Genomic DNA, 15,489 nt, shown 5'->3' with positions numbered 1-15,489 from the left:
ACCAATTATTTGATGGCGGCGACTTCATTGTTGTTAACAGTAATAATGCCCTTGATGCGATTTGACCAACATGCGATTCTATGCTTAGTATACATATAGACTACCGTCATAAATACATATACTTGTATCCGTCCTATTAAAATACATTGAACATAGACCGTGTTTTCTGTTAGATTAACAATTATTTTCACATTCGTCCCAACTCGACCCGAATGCAATCCCGAGCTTGGTAACCAAATACTATAAATACAATTTAAGGCTAGGTCTTCGTGTAAGCCTACCACATCCAAAGCATGGAGAACATCTGTCAATGTTAACTAAATACGTCGAGTGAATACCTGTTTTGGGCAAGGTTTACAATATCTCAATATAATGACAATCATTTTCAACTAGTTATTAACTCACATTCTGCAAAAAAATTTAAACGTCATTTATGAAAAATACAGCACTTTAAATCTGTATTCAAAATGATACACAAACAAGAAACGACAAAAACCCTAACAATCTGGAGAGAAGATGTTTTATAGTTATAATCATTTTCTTGCTAACGACAAAATGTCATGGTTTTTTTTTTCATACAGAAGTAAACTTACCAGAATTATGTCCTTCTTTCATTCGATTACACACAAAGTGCGTGGTCCTGTAAGCAAGGGCAATGACATTGAATGGCGGAGGGAGAATTGGTCTTCTGGAATATTCGGTTACGATACTGTACCGATAGAACTGCCAGACTTCATTGGCATTATTTTGAACCGACTGAAATGTGTAGCTGCAAAAACAAAATACAAATATATAACTAACAATAGTCTTGGTAAAATTTAAAACTGAAACGTTACGATAGTTTGTATATTACTTTGAATGATAAGAAGCATCGCCATAAATATAATTGGCATTATATTTATTTTAAGAAATCGAGTTTTTACAAATTGAATACTTCCGATACACCGATTGAAACCATGTTGCTCCAGTCATATTGTTGAACTGTATAAGGCTCTAAATAATAGAATATTGCCAATCGTCTGAAATGTATTTCTCCATAAATTCTCATCATAAAACAATTTTTTAATTTTTATCGCACTATTTTGGAATAAAACCAAAAAAACAGCACTACAAGTTATATAAAATATTCCAAAAAAAATCAGCAAAATTCGGATAATTGATTAAGTTTTGATAAATGTATTGTTTAAGTCGTCTTAGCAGCTCACTATAGAAGAAAAGAACCACAAGTAGAAAATGGCCATTTATAAAAAAAAACTTAGTCAACATTAACAATCAACGATACTACAAATATTTGCTCCAAGTAATGTGTTCGTGGTAATGTAAGACATCCATGTGTGTTTTTGTTATCCATATTCACATTTAGTCATTTATTCATCAATACATATTATTATAAAGTACATTATACAACATCTTCTGATATAAATTCCCTTTTTTTCAAAATAATTCTTAATGCATATAGATTTCTAGAATATACCTGAAAACAATGGCAAAATATTATTATATTTATTCAGCTCAGGACATATTCAGTTATCCGGTTATCGTTATTGGCAAATTAAAACAAGTACATCGATTATTTAGGTCAATAATAAAAACAAACAGACACATTATTGTCACATTATGTATATATGTGTCAATATTTGGAAGAACCTGTCAATATCCGTCGTTATCGTGATACACCAGTATTTTAATAAAATGCCCTTTAAAAGTACCAAAACAATAAAACGGGTTTTAACTATTAAATTCAAGTATAATACTAAAATAAAAATACTAGTAACATTACAAAATATGGACTGAAATCTTACAGAACAATCATTTTCAAAGATAAGACTATGGTAAAATAATTTACATAAATAATTATAAACCAGAATTAATATTGACGTTGAATCTATTATGCACAAAATTGTACCTGAACTTGGCTATCAAAAGATTCACTAGCAGGATATTTGTCAGCAACAGGTAAGCTGCACCAAAGAGGGGAATAATCCAGTTTTGTTGCGGGCATTTTTCACTCGTATCGTTTGGAGACAAACTGCTGTCATTGTTGACACAGGATGAAGACGCATCGCCTGTGAGGAAGATTGATGTAAGGAATATGCACCTTTTTTATGAATGAACGTGTGAAATATATTAGGGGTATTTCGGCAGATAGTTTCGATTTAGTTAATTGTGTGATGTAGTACGCCACGAGTCCGAATGTTTAAAACACGCTGTCACACGAATACAGAATGATCAATAATAACAAGAAGAAGGTGTATGATTTATTATGTAATATACGAAAAACGATTTATGTTAAAATACACAATTCAACATTCAAAAGCAAGATCTTAAAAACACGTTAAAATAACCATCACAACCAAACAAGCGACCATTCGGTTGAATTATTCATTCAAAATAAATTACATTGATATGCAAAAAGCATTTAACGGTACCAGCTAATTTCAGGTATAAAATATAAGTAAACAAACATACCTTCAAGATAATCAGAGGCAATATCTCCAAATATCTGTCTATATGGTATTAGTAATACACTCTGCAGTAGTTTCCATGATAATTGTGTATTCGGAAACAAATTGGCCTGGTACATTATTCCGACGCTTACCATGAAAACCAGGAGTATTGGCAGAAAGTCGAGTAAGTCAAGCAGCTTAAAATATAACATGGCCATATTAGTTGACAATCACTATACATATTTGTTTGAAATGTAAACATGTGTTATGGCTTTGTTGATTGCAAATCCCAAACGTTACTTATTATAAAATGATGAACATATTCCTTACCGCAAGCGCTTTGCCACACATAGAAACGCAGTAAATATTAACAATATCCTCTTATTATATGTTTGTGTTATATAAGGGTTCCTACATTTATTTTAGTAAATCCAATACTAGCATACTTGTATTCATACCATCTTTTTGATCATTATTATTTTCGGACCTATTCCCCTTGATACATAGAAATACTGCAGAAGTCGTAAGTAAAAGACTGCGAGTGTCACACTGCAATGAAAATGAATTTTGCATTAGGGCATAGAGTAAAGTTTGTATATATTCAAGAAAGATTGAAAAAAAAGTTTCTTTATTAAATGAATCGACATAACGCTTACTCCATTTGATAACTGATAAATAGACCTTACCTGTATAAATCCCGAGCTGATCGAAATGAAGCTCCGGTTAGTGTAGTTCTCAGAATTATAGAAAGGATGAACAGGATATACATCAATAGGTCCACGCTGTTCCATTTCGTCTTGAACCATTGAACAGCCTTTTTCCAAATACCCGGCTTTTTTTCTGATAGCAACTGTTTAATAGGTATAGCAGATTGTTAATGGAACAAAGACATATTTATAATCATACTGTCTTTCTATTATGTGAAGCTATAAATATTACAACAAAAACAATATATCAATCATTTATTATTCTGTACTTCCATATGTTATATATAATTCTTCATAGATGATTCGGTTCGACATGACCTCAAGCCTGCATAAACCCCAATTGTTCTCATTCCAAGGCGGTGATCCCAGTTATGATAAGAACAAATAGTGTTCTGCGGATAGCATTTCTACAGTTTCATTTGTTGCAATATAGTATAAACTTTACACGTGTCCGCTGATCGTTTTCATATATTTCAGAAACTTTTGGCCTAGTGGTTTCAGGTCATTAATATTTTTAGAGAATAGTATAGTAATCTAGCACTTTATGTGTTTATGTTGTGAGTTAATATATCTTTAAGCAAAAACATAGTATTTATCAAGGGGCGTTTTCGAAGGAATACTTGAGAACCTTAAGCTAAGATGTATAATACCTGAGAAACCTTACTTTAGGGCGATCTGTAATATGGGGGTACGATTTGACTATATTTTGAAGAGGAAGACGAATCGATGTAACAGAACTCAAATCACAAGTCTTGTTTTTTCCGTTTTTGAGGAGATTTTTTTTTATATTTTGCTATATAAATAGTAACACATTTTGTTACACATGATGCTCAGCCAGGTTTATCCCAGAACAATGATTTTCACAAATTTTGCAGTCGAACACGATATGGTAAATACCATAATTTAAACGGTTGAGCCCACATATTAAAAGAAGGCAATTAATTTGTGTTTTCATTAAAAAAATATTTAAGGTTTGTTGAACTCCATACGCAGCGTACTTGAACGATTTTAACAACGTTGTGAGAGTTTCACCCAAGGATAATTTATTTGAAGATCAGTAAAAAAAGTTTCCAGCTGTTATGAATTTCGAATACAACATTGACGAACAAACGCAAAAATAAAAAAGGGTGTGTAGTTTCAGAGATTTATGAATACATATTTGATATTAATCTATATAAAACAGTTCACACTTAAACATGGACTGGGTTAATTTTAGTCCAATGGGTATATTTAAAAAACGAAACACCTACTTAATAGAAGACCACTATACGATATCAATTGTTTCGCCTCTATTTCGTCTTGTTTCAGAGTTAAACGTGTCTTTTTTCATTTCGCTAATAAAGTCACAATTAAAAATGTGATTACCGAGGCAGAGCCTGTTTCGAGACAAATGCGTGACTTCAATAAACTTTACAAGGATAACCATCATATGTTTCATACAAATATAAATGGTTTGATGGAATATTAAAACAAGTTAATTAGCAATAAAGGACGTATTGAAAATGTGACGTTTTGTTGGGGATCGTTTTGACCTAAGCAAGGGCATGATATAAATCAACTTTAAAAAGGACCACGGGAAATTGCAACAACCAATCGTGAATTCATTAGGTTTTACGGTTTTTAAATGTTTTTATTGAATTTCCTTGCACACGTTTTTGTTAATAAGGCGACCCCATAGGTTATTTTTTATGCTATGGCGATAACTTGAACTAAATCAGAAACTACATTGAAGTTGATATCAAGATGATACCAAATACTTGGGTTTCGTAGTTTCATTCTTTAAGATTTATAAAGGTCTTCTCTCTACAAGTCTTTGCAAAACTTGCGACTACAGTACAAGACCACTTTTGACCCCAGTGAAATTATTTGCACACATTAATATAGGGTCACAACACGATGTTACATTCAACATTGTTAAGTTTCTTGATCAAAGTAACACTTTTTATAACTTTTCATTTAGAAAGCATGATTGCGTCATTTGACCTAATTAAGAAACGATTTAAACAATTTTAATAGAAATCGGCAACTTCTACCAAGCTTTTAAGAAGATTTCTTTCGAACAAAGCGTTGACTGACGAAAGTGTGCAGGAAGATAATGGATGTCGGACATCGCGATTTATAGCGTATCATGAAGAGCAAGCTAACCTTTATGTTTAAAGAGTTGTAACGAATGCTTAATGTTTCGTGTAATTGGATCAACCTTTTTGCATATTATGTTATATTACGGTTACAAATGCATTTGAGTTTATTCGAAAAGATGTTCCATATATATATATATATATATATATATATATATATATATATATATATATATATATATATATATATATATATATATATATATATACCAATACATAGTGCCAGTTACGCGGTCTCTGTAGTTTTCAGACTGTACTTACGAGGTCAATATAAAAAACGGGGTCTATATACAACCCCGCAATCTAGGCTCCTTTAATTACTATGAGGGGGGTGTAGGGGAGGTAATGCAATCAAATCTCACAATAAGGTCTTAAATCGAAAACCACAATCAGGTCTGAAATTGAAATTGTATATACCTCGCAAATAAGTTCGCTATATATTTCCTTGTATAAGACGTTAAATAAATGACGTATTTATATACAATAATAATAGTAGGTACCCCTATATACCTTAATTCGTGTTTATATCGGATAAAAAAGGGTATGGAGATACATGTATTTAAAGTGGGAACCCCATAACCTATTTCTAAATCAGAGACCCCGTAACTGGCCATATGTGTGAATATATATATATATATATATATATATTATTGTGAGCAATTAAGAAACATCAAATTTTGAGAAGCAGATGTACTTGCGATGTAGCATAAATGCAACAACATTCTTAACGCTATAATCTTGTATTGACATCATTAATAAAATTATAATATTCACCTGTCGCATTTCGTCAGCTAGAAGTGTCGTCATCCAGAGCCAAACAAAAATTTCGACCGCTGTGATATTCTCTTGCAGTTCCACGACAACAAAGTAGGAAAACACCAGCAGCAACATAATGTACGATATCTATCAAATTAAAAGGATAAACACGTAGGCATGTTATTAAAGCATAAATACATGGCGGATAAGGTGATGAGATACATGCATTATCCAATAGTGTGCTACAATAAGGTCTATCCGGTTTGCGCATTGGTTGGTACACGCGCTTTTTAAACTGGGTTCGAATACCGGCGTACTTGCATTTAGTGTGTTGCACATGCCTGACAGGTGTGTTTGCTTTTTGGAACGCCGCATTCCCGCCACAGCATAAGACCACATCAAATCGAAATGCCGTTCAATAATTTAAGAAATAAATATAAAGGCAGATAATACAAAATTGTCCCAACTTTTGTGCTGGTACACATAAAGATGTATCACTATTTATGGACTGGATTTATTATGAACTAAGTGTGAGGTTCGGCATACATCATGTGATTTTTCTTTATGCTGTGTTGTTAGAAATAACCTTATTTGTATTTGCAGTAGGTCACTTAACTTAAAAAAATTCTAGCGATGGTTACCGATTATTTCTATGCCGATAATGGTCTTAAAGTTTTCTTCTACCTATTATAAGTGTATAAGTCAATAACATGATTCTTTTTCGAATTTAACATGCACTATAGAATAAATAGATAATATGTAGTTGTAAACGTTCGATATTATTTGATATCATTGGTTCAGGCAATATCAAACGAGTCTGATAAGAAAATGCGAAGCGCGGCGTGCCCAGCTTTTTCACACGCCATATTCTAAGATAAATATATATAGAATATATATATTCTATGGATTATGCCACATTGAAAATGTTGCTTTCAAAATAAGCAATTGAAGCTTGTAAGCGATTAGCTTACTACACAGTATGTTATGAGACAGCCTAATGACGTTTTCTCGGATCGATATTTATAAAACATTACATATGTTGTTTTAATAAACGTCGAATCAAAACTTGTTGAGATAGGTTTAGTAAAAAAAAATTACGTCGTTTTATTTATATGACATTCAAAAAGAAAAATGCTGTCACCATATACGATTGGATTCAAATTTGCAGATTGTGAACAGTCATGCAAAACTACAAAATATGCATTAAAACCAATTTTAAATTATCACAACCAGCACAATTGATAAGGGGAAGTTGTTGCTTGTATTTGTTGAAATTAAGCCCATGCATACTGGTGTCATCAATTTAATGTAAAAACAATAGCAGTGCGACTTAAAATATACGTTTTCGATTCTAACACGACTCCTTGTTTCTTAGTTTTAATTAAATATACGAGATTTATAAATATCTTACTCAGCGTATCTTTCAACGACGTACCTTCACCCAAGCTTAACTATGACATCCTAATGTAGAGAGATTAACGGTAAATGTCTGATAATGCGTATACATTTTGCAATTTCCTGGAACTTTATTGAGCTTTTTCCAAATTTACTGTTCCGCAAATTATAATTGCAGATTACCCCAAGCGTTAAAGCGTCCATCGTCACGGATGAATGATTTTATCGTAAGCTTGCTCAGAATGTAGTCAATTGATCACATTTAAAATGTCAAATCAAAATCTTAACTAATAATAGAGATATTAAAGTTTTACAATTGTTATCTTAGAAAAGTCTCAAAGTGTACACTACATATTATCATTAATATTTTAACTAAACAAAACCTTACACAGTACTAATAATTCATTTAAATAGACTTTAAATACTTAAGAATTAATAATCACCATAGCAACACAATTGCTAGGATCTAGGATGTCCCGGAATTAGGTATCATATACACTTTTAGACTTTTCACTTGGAGACTTTTCTAACGCAACACGTACTAAAATATATATATCTGCTTTATTTTTTAACGGATTTTGTTGAAATTTGAACTCATACTAATTCAACATATATCTAATACTTCATGTAAATTTAATTGAAATAGATCAACATTAAATTATCAAACATAACAAATTATAAAAATCACTGAACAAGTAACATCTCAAAATCGTAAATCGTAAAATAATAATGTGAAAAGTAAACCAAATAAGCTTACACGTCCTAATGACCGACCGGCTTGCAACATTGCGCTCATGAATATTCATACGAGCCATATTGTTTTTCTAATAAGTGTCATGTTTTCCTGGTGTAAGAACCCACAGAGAATGATTTAATTGAAATTCAATTGGAATTATATAGCGTTTTACTACACTTGGTGAATTTTCGAACGCAGCATTTTTTAAAGCTGAAATATCTCAGTTATGAGTAAATATTTTGATTTAAAATTGTACATGTGACCACTTGACTAAAGTATGTGCAAGCAAACGATAAAGTCATTCATCCGTGATGATCGAATGCTTCAGCGAGTGGAGAAGGTAGCCTGCAACATGCCGATTGCGCTGTTGCGCTCCTGAAATTGTATACGAGACTTATTGATTTTTAAATTTATTTTATGTTTCTCTGGTGTATCAACCCACATTAAATGAAGATGTTGAAATAAAGTTAGAATCATATTGCGTTTCGCAAAGTTCACGTGCAAAAGGATGAAAGCACACCTACCCCACGTTCAAAAGCGCCAATTGTCACAAATGAATGATTTTATCATTATCTTACACATAATATAGTCGAATGATCACATGTGAACTTATTAAATCAAAATCCTAACTAATTACTGAGATATTCAAGTTTGAAAAGTGTTGCGTTAGAAAAGTATCAAAGTGTACTGTTTAAAATCATAAAATGCTTATGAAAGCGGCTGTACACAATTTAGTTTATTAAAAACGTGAAGAATAAACCAATAAGAGAAGATGTTATGATGAATCGAAAAAACTAAATCATCAGACACACCAAAATAATTATACACTTTAAATACTTTTCATTTTATTGTAGAATATTTGTTTATGCACTCCATAAAAATAGATTAACAAGTACATGTTAAAGGCTTAAAAACTAGTTGTCATGAAATTAAGTTGCAAAATCAGTGAAAACATCAACACGTACAGTGTTCAAAGCGAAGAGGGTAACTGGTGCTGAGTAGAAGTAGAACAGCGCATCCTTCATAGCAGTAGTTTCATGCGCTCCACATAAATCGACGTCGTAAAGCCTCCTGTCGAGCGTTTTGTGCTAAAACACAAATATAACTTAAATTTTATTAATCTGAAAACGTTAACTGTTAAAAAAGAAAACATGTACATGTCTTTTGATAATATTTACAGTTTTATATTTGTCTTCAACGTCTTCCTCTTCAGTTCCACTAGACCAAATACTTTTCCTGGTTGTGAACTGTATTTTGGTTTTGCCGATAACAAATAAAAATGGAAATACTATGCCGACTGCGATCTGAAAATTCAAATTTAATTATTTGAAAAATGTTAACTAAATAGAATTTTGCAGAACTGACGGCCGGTTGCATATATTTCAATACAACTGTTAAAGGTGTTGTGTTAAGGACACAGGAACTCATCCAGGCTAGTTCAGTCATGTACAGCATTCATATAATATTTTATGAAACAAAACTTTTTACAAATCAGTTTTGTGTTTTCTTGTTTTTAAGTTTAACAGTGTATTACTATTTTTTTGATTATTACAAAGAAACGTCCAAGTATTTCTATTTGTATACCAAAATGCCAACGTAAGTCAGGCAACACAACACGCATTAAAGCACAGTATACAAAAACCTCGGACAACATTCTCAAAAACGTGATCAAGAATCTAAGTGTATTAACAGTATTATACTTACTTTCCACCATTGTGTATGCAAGGCCATGTGACCTCTCCAAATTTCACTTAGTTTCGTTTGACAACTTGTGTGACCCATGAATTTCATAAGACCATTTGATTCAGCGAAGGATAGCAAAGTGTGATTTTGTAATGGTTTCTCAAGCGACCGTACCAACAGTTGGTGAGTTAAATTCTTGTTTCGTTCATGACATTCAGACAACAGATCATATGCTCTGTCTTGATACGTCCTGCAAGCACAATAGGTCGACTTTTTATCAAATCATAAACATATATATAGAAATGTCTGTGCTATAATAATATAATAATTGTTGTTCATAATAAACCTTTAACAAGGGACAAAATTGTCACAAAATCAGGTTTTCAGTTGAAAAAAAGTCTGATAAAGGGAGACAATTCAAAATGTGTATTGTTAACCCCCTTGTGTAAAATTGACCTTGATTTCAATTAGAAAAACAAGTCTGATAAAGAGAGACAACTCAAAATCAAAATGTGCATAGTTACATAGTTGTTTCAAAATCAATCTATTTTTAGTTGTGGCGACCTTGACCTTAGAGATATTGAAGTAATTCTTTCGCGCGACACACCGACCAATAATAGTGAACAAATGTGCCAAATGATTTTAAAATGCCACAATGAATGACATAGTCATGGCCCAGACAAGCTCATTTATGGCCATTTTTGACCTTCAAACTCAAATTATGACCTTGACCTTGGAGATATCGACGTGATTCTTTCGCGCGACACACCGTCTAATGATGGTGAACAATTATGCCAAATGATTTTAAAATCTCACAATAAATCAAAAAGTAATGGCCCTGACAAGCTCATTTATGGCCACTTTTGACCTTCAAAATCAAATTGTGACCTTGACCTTGGAGATTTCGACAGTAATTATTTCGCGCGACACACCGTCTAATGATGGTGAACGAATGTGCCAAATGATTTTAAAATCTGACAATGAACGACAAAGTAATGGCCCGGACAAGCTCATTTATGGCCATTGTTGACCTTCAAACACAAATTGTGACATTGACCTTAGAGATATCGACGTAATTCGTTCGCGCGGACACACCGTCTAATGATGGTGAACAAATGTACCAAATGATTTTAAAATCTGACGATGAACGACAAAGTTATGGCCCGGATTAGCTTGTTCAGCCCGCCCGCCAGCCCGCCAGCCCAACCGCCCGACAGCCCGCCAGCCCGCCCGCCGACATCGCCAATCTAATAACCACTATTTCCTTCGGAAAACCTGGTAAAAATGAAAAAAAAACGAAATATACTTAACAGTGCTTGGCTTCTTAAGGCATCCGATAGTTCGGCCTCTGCTTCGACTTGAACAATTTCGTCTAATGCCTTCAAAATTCTGTATGCTAGTAGAGCAGCAGCTGAAACACAACCGCTGATGATATATTGACTTGAAATAAATCTGGTATTTTTGTCTGTAAATGTGTTATGATAATTTACTTATATATTTGGGAAACATATTATGATGGTGACAAGAACCCGGCTCGGAAAAAAATCAAAGAAGCAAAAGTGACAATTTTTGAATGTGAACGTTATCATCTTCAATAAGCATATGTATCATACAATAATCCTATCAAGTATGCATTATAAGTAGAGCGAGTTGTTACAACGTCATATTTGCATAAAGAATCATTAAATCTTTAAACAACATTTACTGTAAATTACATGTGTCACTCATTATTCGTTAAACGGTTGACCTAGTTGAAAAAATATTACTGAGACTCAAACGTTACGATCAATTTTGTTTGTATGGCATGCACCTTTAAAAAAGAAGTTTCACCAAATTTCGAGCAACGATTGTTAAGGAATTTCCACGAAACGTGTTGCACATCTTATTTACTCATTCGTTTAACCATTTTTAAAGGGGCGTTTTCACAGATTTTTGCATGTATTGAAGTGTGTCATGAAATGCTTTGCATTGATAAATGTCAACATTGGATATAAAAAGCTCCAGTAAAAAAAGAATACAATTTAAAACAGAAAAAAGTAACCCTCAACTGAACTCGAAGCAATGACCCCTGGAGTCCTGCAGTAAAAAGTCTACCGCACAGACCACTCGACCATCCGTGCTATCACTATGGGGTATGTATTTTATACTTTATATCAGCAATCCTCGTAGTACATTGTATTACAAAATATAATGACAACAACATAACTCTCCAAATTATTCAATCGTTTCGCGTTTCAACGCTTCATAATTTTCAGGTTTTCAAATCGTGAAAAGATGCATATAATGGATATTTTAGAGCATGGTAAATGTTCAGTATTACTGTTTCCTCACAAATGTAATAATCAAAACGAAAATTTGCGAATCTGAAACAACTTTTTTTTAATTTTGTAAATTTACCAAAGCGTGAAAAGGCTCCTTTAAGTAACTGCGTTCATCATATCAAAAACACGGATAAGGAAACCTTTATACACATTTTTAAATCGTTTTTGTGAACAAGAAGTAATTGTGAAAAGTTATGAAAAAAATAAAATACTGTTGTTGGTAAAGTTTAGTTACAGGTATATATATTATGCATAGGCATCTCAGCGATGATTACAATTGAAATAACGGCATCTTCTTGAAATGCACAACGATTCTCTTGAACTTAGGTATGCACACTTGACACTACAAACGGTGAGCCCAGCACATACATCATATCATATTGCCACTGATGAATATTCAAATATAAAATAATAATAAAGTGCCATTATCAAATGAATATTCTTTTTAAGTGCTCTTTGATTTGAAAAGCAAACCGTTATGGATTAACTACATGTACGTTTATTTAGTAATTGTGGGATAAGTGTGATGTTTCGTTATGACGCAGTTCTCAAATGTATGTATTTGTTATGTTGAAAAGTAATGTGTATATATTGACATGTACTATATATGCACTCTTTCCTTAGCCTGAAATAAAATATTTTTACAAATATGTTTTTCTAAATATTTCCTGGAGTTTAATTTTTCGAATATTAACTATTGTAGTGTGTCCATTCTATTTCATTATTCTGACCTGTTTCAAATTAGCACTTCCTTCAGTTAAAAAACGTTGAATCAGTTAAATACATAACATGTTGTGCAAATATGAACTAAAACGTCAATACAGACTTTTCCATACGGTTGAAATGACTCGTAAAATGTTATTCTTTAAAGCACTGTCTTACCGTGGGTAATTGTTGTATACTTCAAGGATTAAAAAAAGGAAGTCATTATTAAACCGGTTTAATAAATACACGTGTTTAATGAACTTGACGCGTAATGTGTAATATCATCTCAAATGTCAAAGTGGAAGTAGTCTTTACTAAACACTACCAAATCGATAAGGTGAAGCAGTATCGAGTACGCGTCTACGAAAACACACAGACAACACGTCTAATTATTTATATTGGTATTACAAAAGTATATAGTATATAACTAACTATAGAGGCTTAAACATAACACACTTTTATGATTCTGGAATATAAACACTACTAAAACTAAAGACAAATGAATCCAATTAATGCGATGCGTCTTTTGGCGCTTGATTACCACGTTTTCAATGCAATTAATGTTAAATTGACTATTGAGATTTATAAGTGCCAATTATTTGCCTGAATAAACAACAATGCACAAATTGATTGTTTCATCAATACAATTTTATGAGAAAAAAAGAGCTTGTATTTGTTTGTCTCAATATTGTCTGTGATGAATATGTTGTTACACACGTTAAATGTTAGTTGCATCTTCTGCATAATCGCACACATTCGACATACCTATCGGGTCATCAACACTTTTCCATATCAAATCCGCAACTTTGTATCTGTTCAGTAAGATGGCGAAGTAAAACATATCCAAATTAAATTTGCCTACAATAGAAATATAGACAAATTGCATATGATGCAAAATTAACATATACAGACTCATCATCTTCTTTAGCTCGAATTTGTTCAGTGAATTTACTTCTTATAGGTATTTATAGTTCAACATGTTGTGTTAAATAACGTTAAGAAGCGTTTAATCGTCTGCACTATTGCATATTTTCGATTCCAAATTATGAATTGAAAACATAACCCGATCTCACGTTGACTTCATAAATCTTGAAGTGAATGAACACTATTGTGCTCCTATCCATTATGTAAAATAATAAGGTCTTTATTTTACACCAACCTATTTTATTATCATAGCATATAACTCTTATTATGATGATAATGTATTACAGTACGTACTTATACGCCAACGCAACATTATTAGTTCCAAATGCATATGATAAATATCGCCACAACAGCGATCAATTATATATATACACTGCAAAATAATTATTATTTCATGAATCACCAAACCTGCTTATCATGTTAATTGCTACAATGAATTATGTTAACCTATCATAATCGTGAAATATCAATTTACTTCTTGTTTGAGAAAATGCGCGTTATCTGGTCTCTGGGATCGAGTTTCATGCTTATATTGATATTGCGGCTGCACCTACCAACACACGCGTCGCCTTTATAATAAAGACTCTTTTTGAAATAGTTCGCTTTTATTAAAAGGCAATTATTGAAAATCAAGCTAGTTGTATTTCATGCATAAGTCATTTTAATTCGATGCATCGATATAGGCAGCACAGTCACTTGGCATATCTGCAACGCACATGTTGTGTGTTTGTTTACTTAAATCTGCTAAGAATTCGATCATAGTTTGAGCTTACTTATCTATCGTGTTAAGGTGTAACAATGAATAATAATGCATGAATAAAAATCATACAAAATGAACGCTAAAATAATGTTGATATTACAAAGAAATACTGATATCTACTTCAAGTCATTAAAAAAAAAATTGGGAATCAACTAATTCTTCAGCAGTTGATGCCACGTTACAGCCACTGATCTAAAGAACATAACTAATAAGAATGACTTTTGAATATTTATTTTGATTAATTATATTTTGGTTTGTTAGGAACAAAGTTTCGGAAAATCATCTTCAACTGTCAATATGTGTGTTCTGCAGGTAATTTTACTCGCGATCAAAGGTTTCGACACAAATATTTAAAAATTTGAAATCCTTGACCATTTTTTGCTTCCCTCTAACTAGCATCATGTACTGGAGGGTTGAATAAACTAATTAACCTTTTACTTCCGGTGATGGTTGATCTGACATTCCATTTGAGCTTTGTGCACTCCCCGATGTTTTATATGGGTTGTATTCGTCGTCACCAAGCAATTGTGAAATCAGTTTCCCAACTTTGCTTAGGCAAGTCTGGTTTGTTTCGTCAGTTGTATTGTTTACCTGAAAAATTATCAACATAACTATTCCATTTTCAAAATTAATACAACCATTCTGTATGCATAGTAAACTGGTACTGGTCTTACCATTAAGTTTTTATTAAGCATTCTCCCTAAAGTATTTATTTTCCTTGTAATGATGCACTGATAAAGACTTAACATATAATTTACCTAATCATGCACACGAATACCGCAACAACATACAATAAAACAGTACGTCTTCTCTTATATAATTTTTAAAGTAAACGCCTATAATTGGTGAGTATAACATTTTGTCTGAAGTATATAAAACGGAAAACTACCCAGTCGTTGAAGTTTAATTTAAAACTG

General features: G+C 32.3%; 1 protein-coding gene across 1 annotated transcript in view; it reads right to left on the bottom strand.

Moving 5' to 3' along the window:
- Window positions 1-385: 385 nt before the first annotated feature.
- LOC127870075 (transient receptor potential cation channel subfamily M member-like 2) overlaps window positions 386-15,489 on the bottom strand; it is a 44,943-nt gene continuing 29,839 nt past the window's right edge. The window contains exons 15-27 of the mRNA XM_052412734.1: window positions 15,004-15,163; window positions 13,654-13,746; window positions 11,174-11,273; window positions 9,884-10,112; window positions 9,358-9,483; window positions 9,145-9,267; window positions 6,067-6,195; window positions 3,134-3,297; window positions 2,906-2,996; window positions 2,470-2,644; window positions 1,907-2,066; window positions 594-769; window positions 386-408 (exon numbers count right to left, since the gene is read on the bottom strand). Of these exons, the coding sequence (XP_052268694.1) occupies window positions 386-408; window positions 594-769; window positions 1,907-2,066; window positions 2,470-2,644; window positions 2,906-2,996; window positions 3,134-3,297; window positions 6,067-6,195; window positions 9,145-9,267; window positions 9,358-9,483; window positions 9,884-10,112; window positions 11,174-11,273; window positions 13,654-13,746; window positions 15,004-15,163 (1,749 nt within the window). The remainder of the gene's footprint in view (window positions 409-593; window positions 770-1,906; window positions 2,067-2,469; window positions 2,645-2,905; window positions 2,997-3,133; window positions 3,298-6,066; window positions 6,196-9,144; window positions 9,268-9,357; window positions 9,484-9,883; window positions 10,113-11,173; window positions 11,274-13,653; window positions 13,747-15,003; window positions 15,164-15,489) is intronic.

The sequence above is a fragment of the Dreissena polymorpha genome, chromosome 2 (genome assembly GCF_020536995.1).
Source record: "Dreissena polymorpha isolate Duluth1 chromosome 2, UMN_Dpol_1.0, whole genome shotgun sequence".
NCBI lineage: Eukaryota > Metazoa > Mollusca > Bivalvia > Myida > Dreissenidae > Dreissena > Dreissena polymorpha.
Note: the sequence above shows the minus strand (reverse complement) of the source record. Positions and strands in the feature narration are given on the sequence as shown.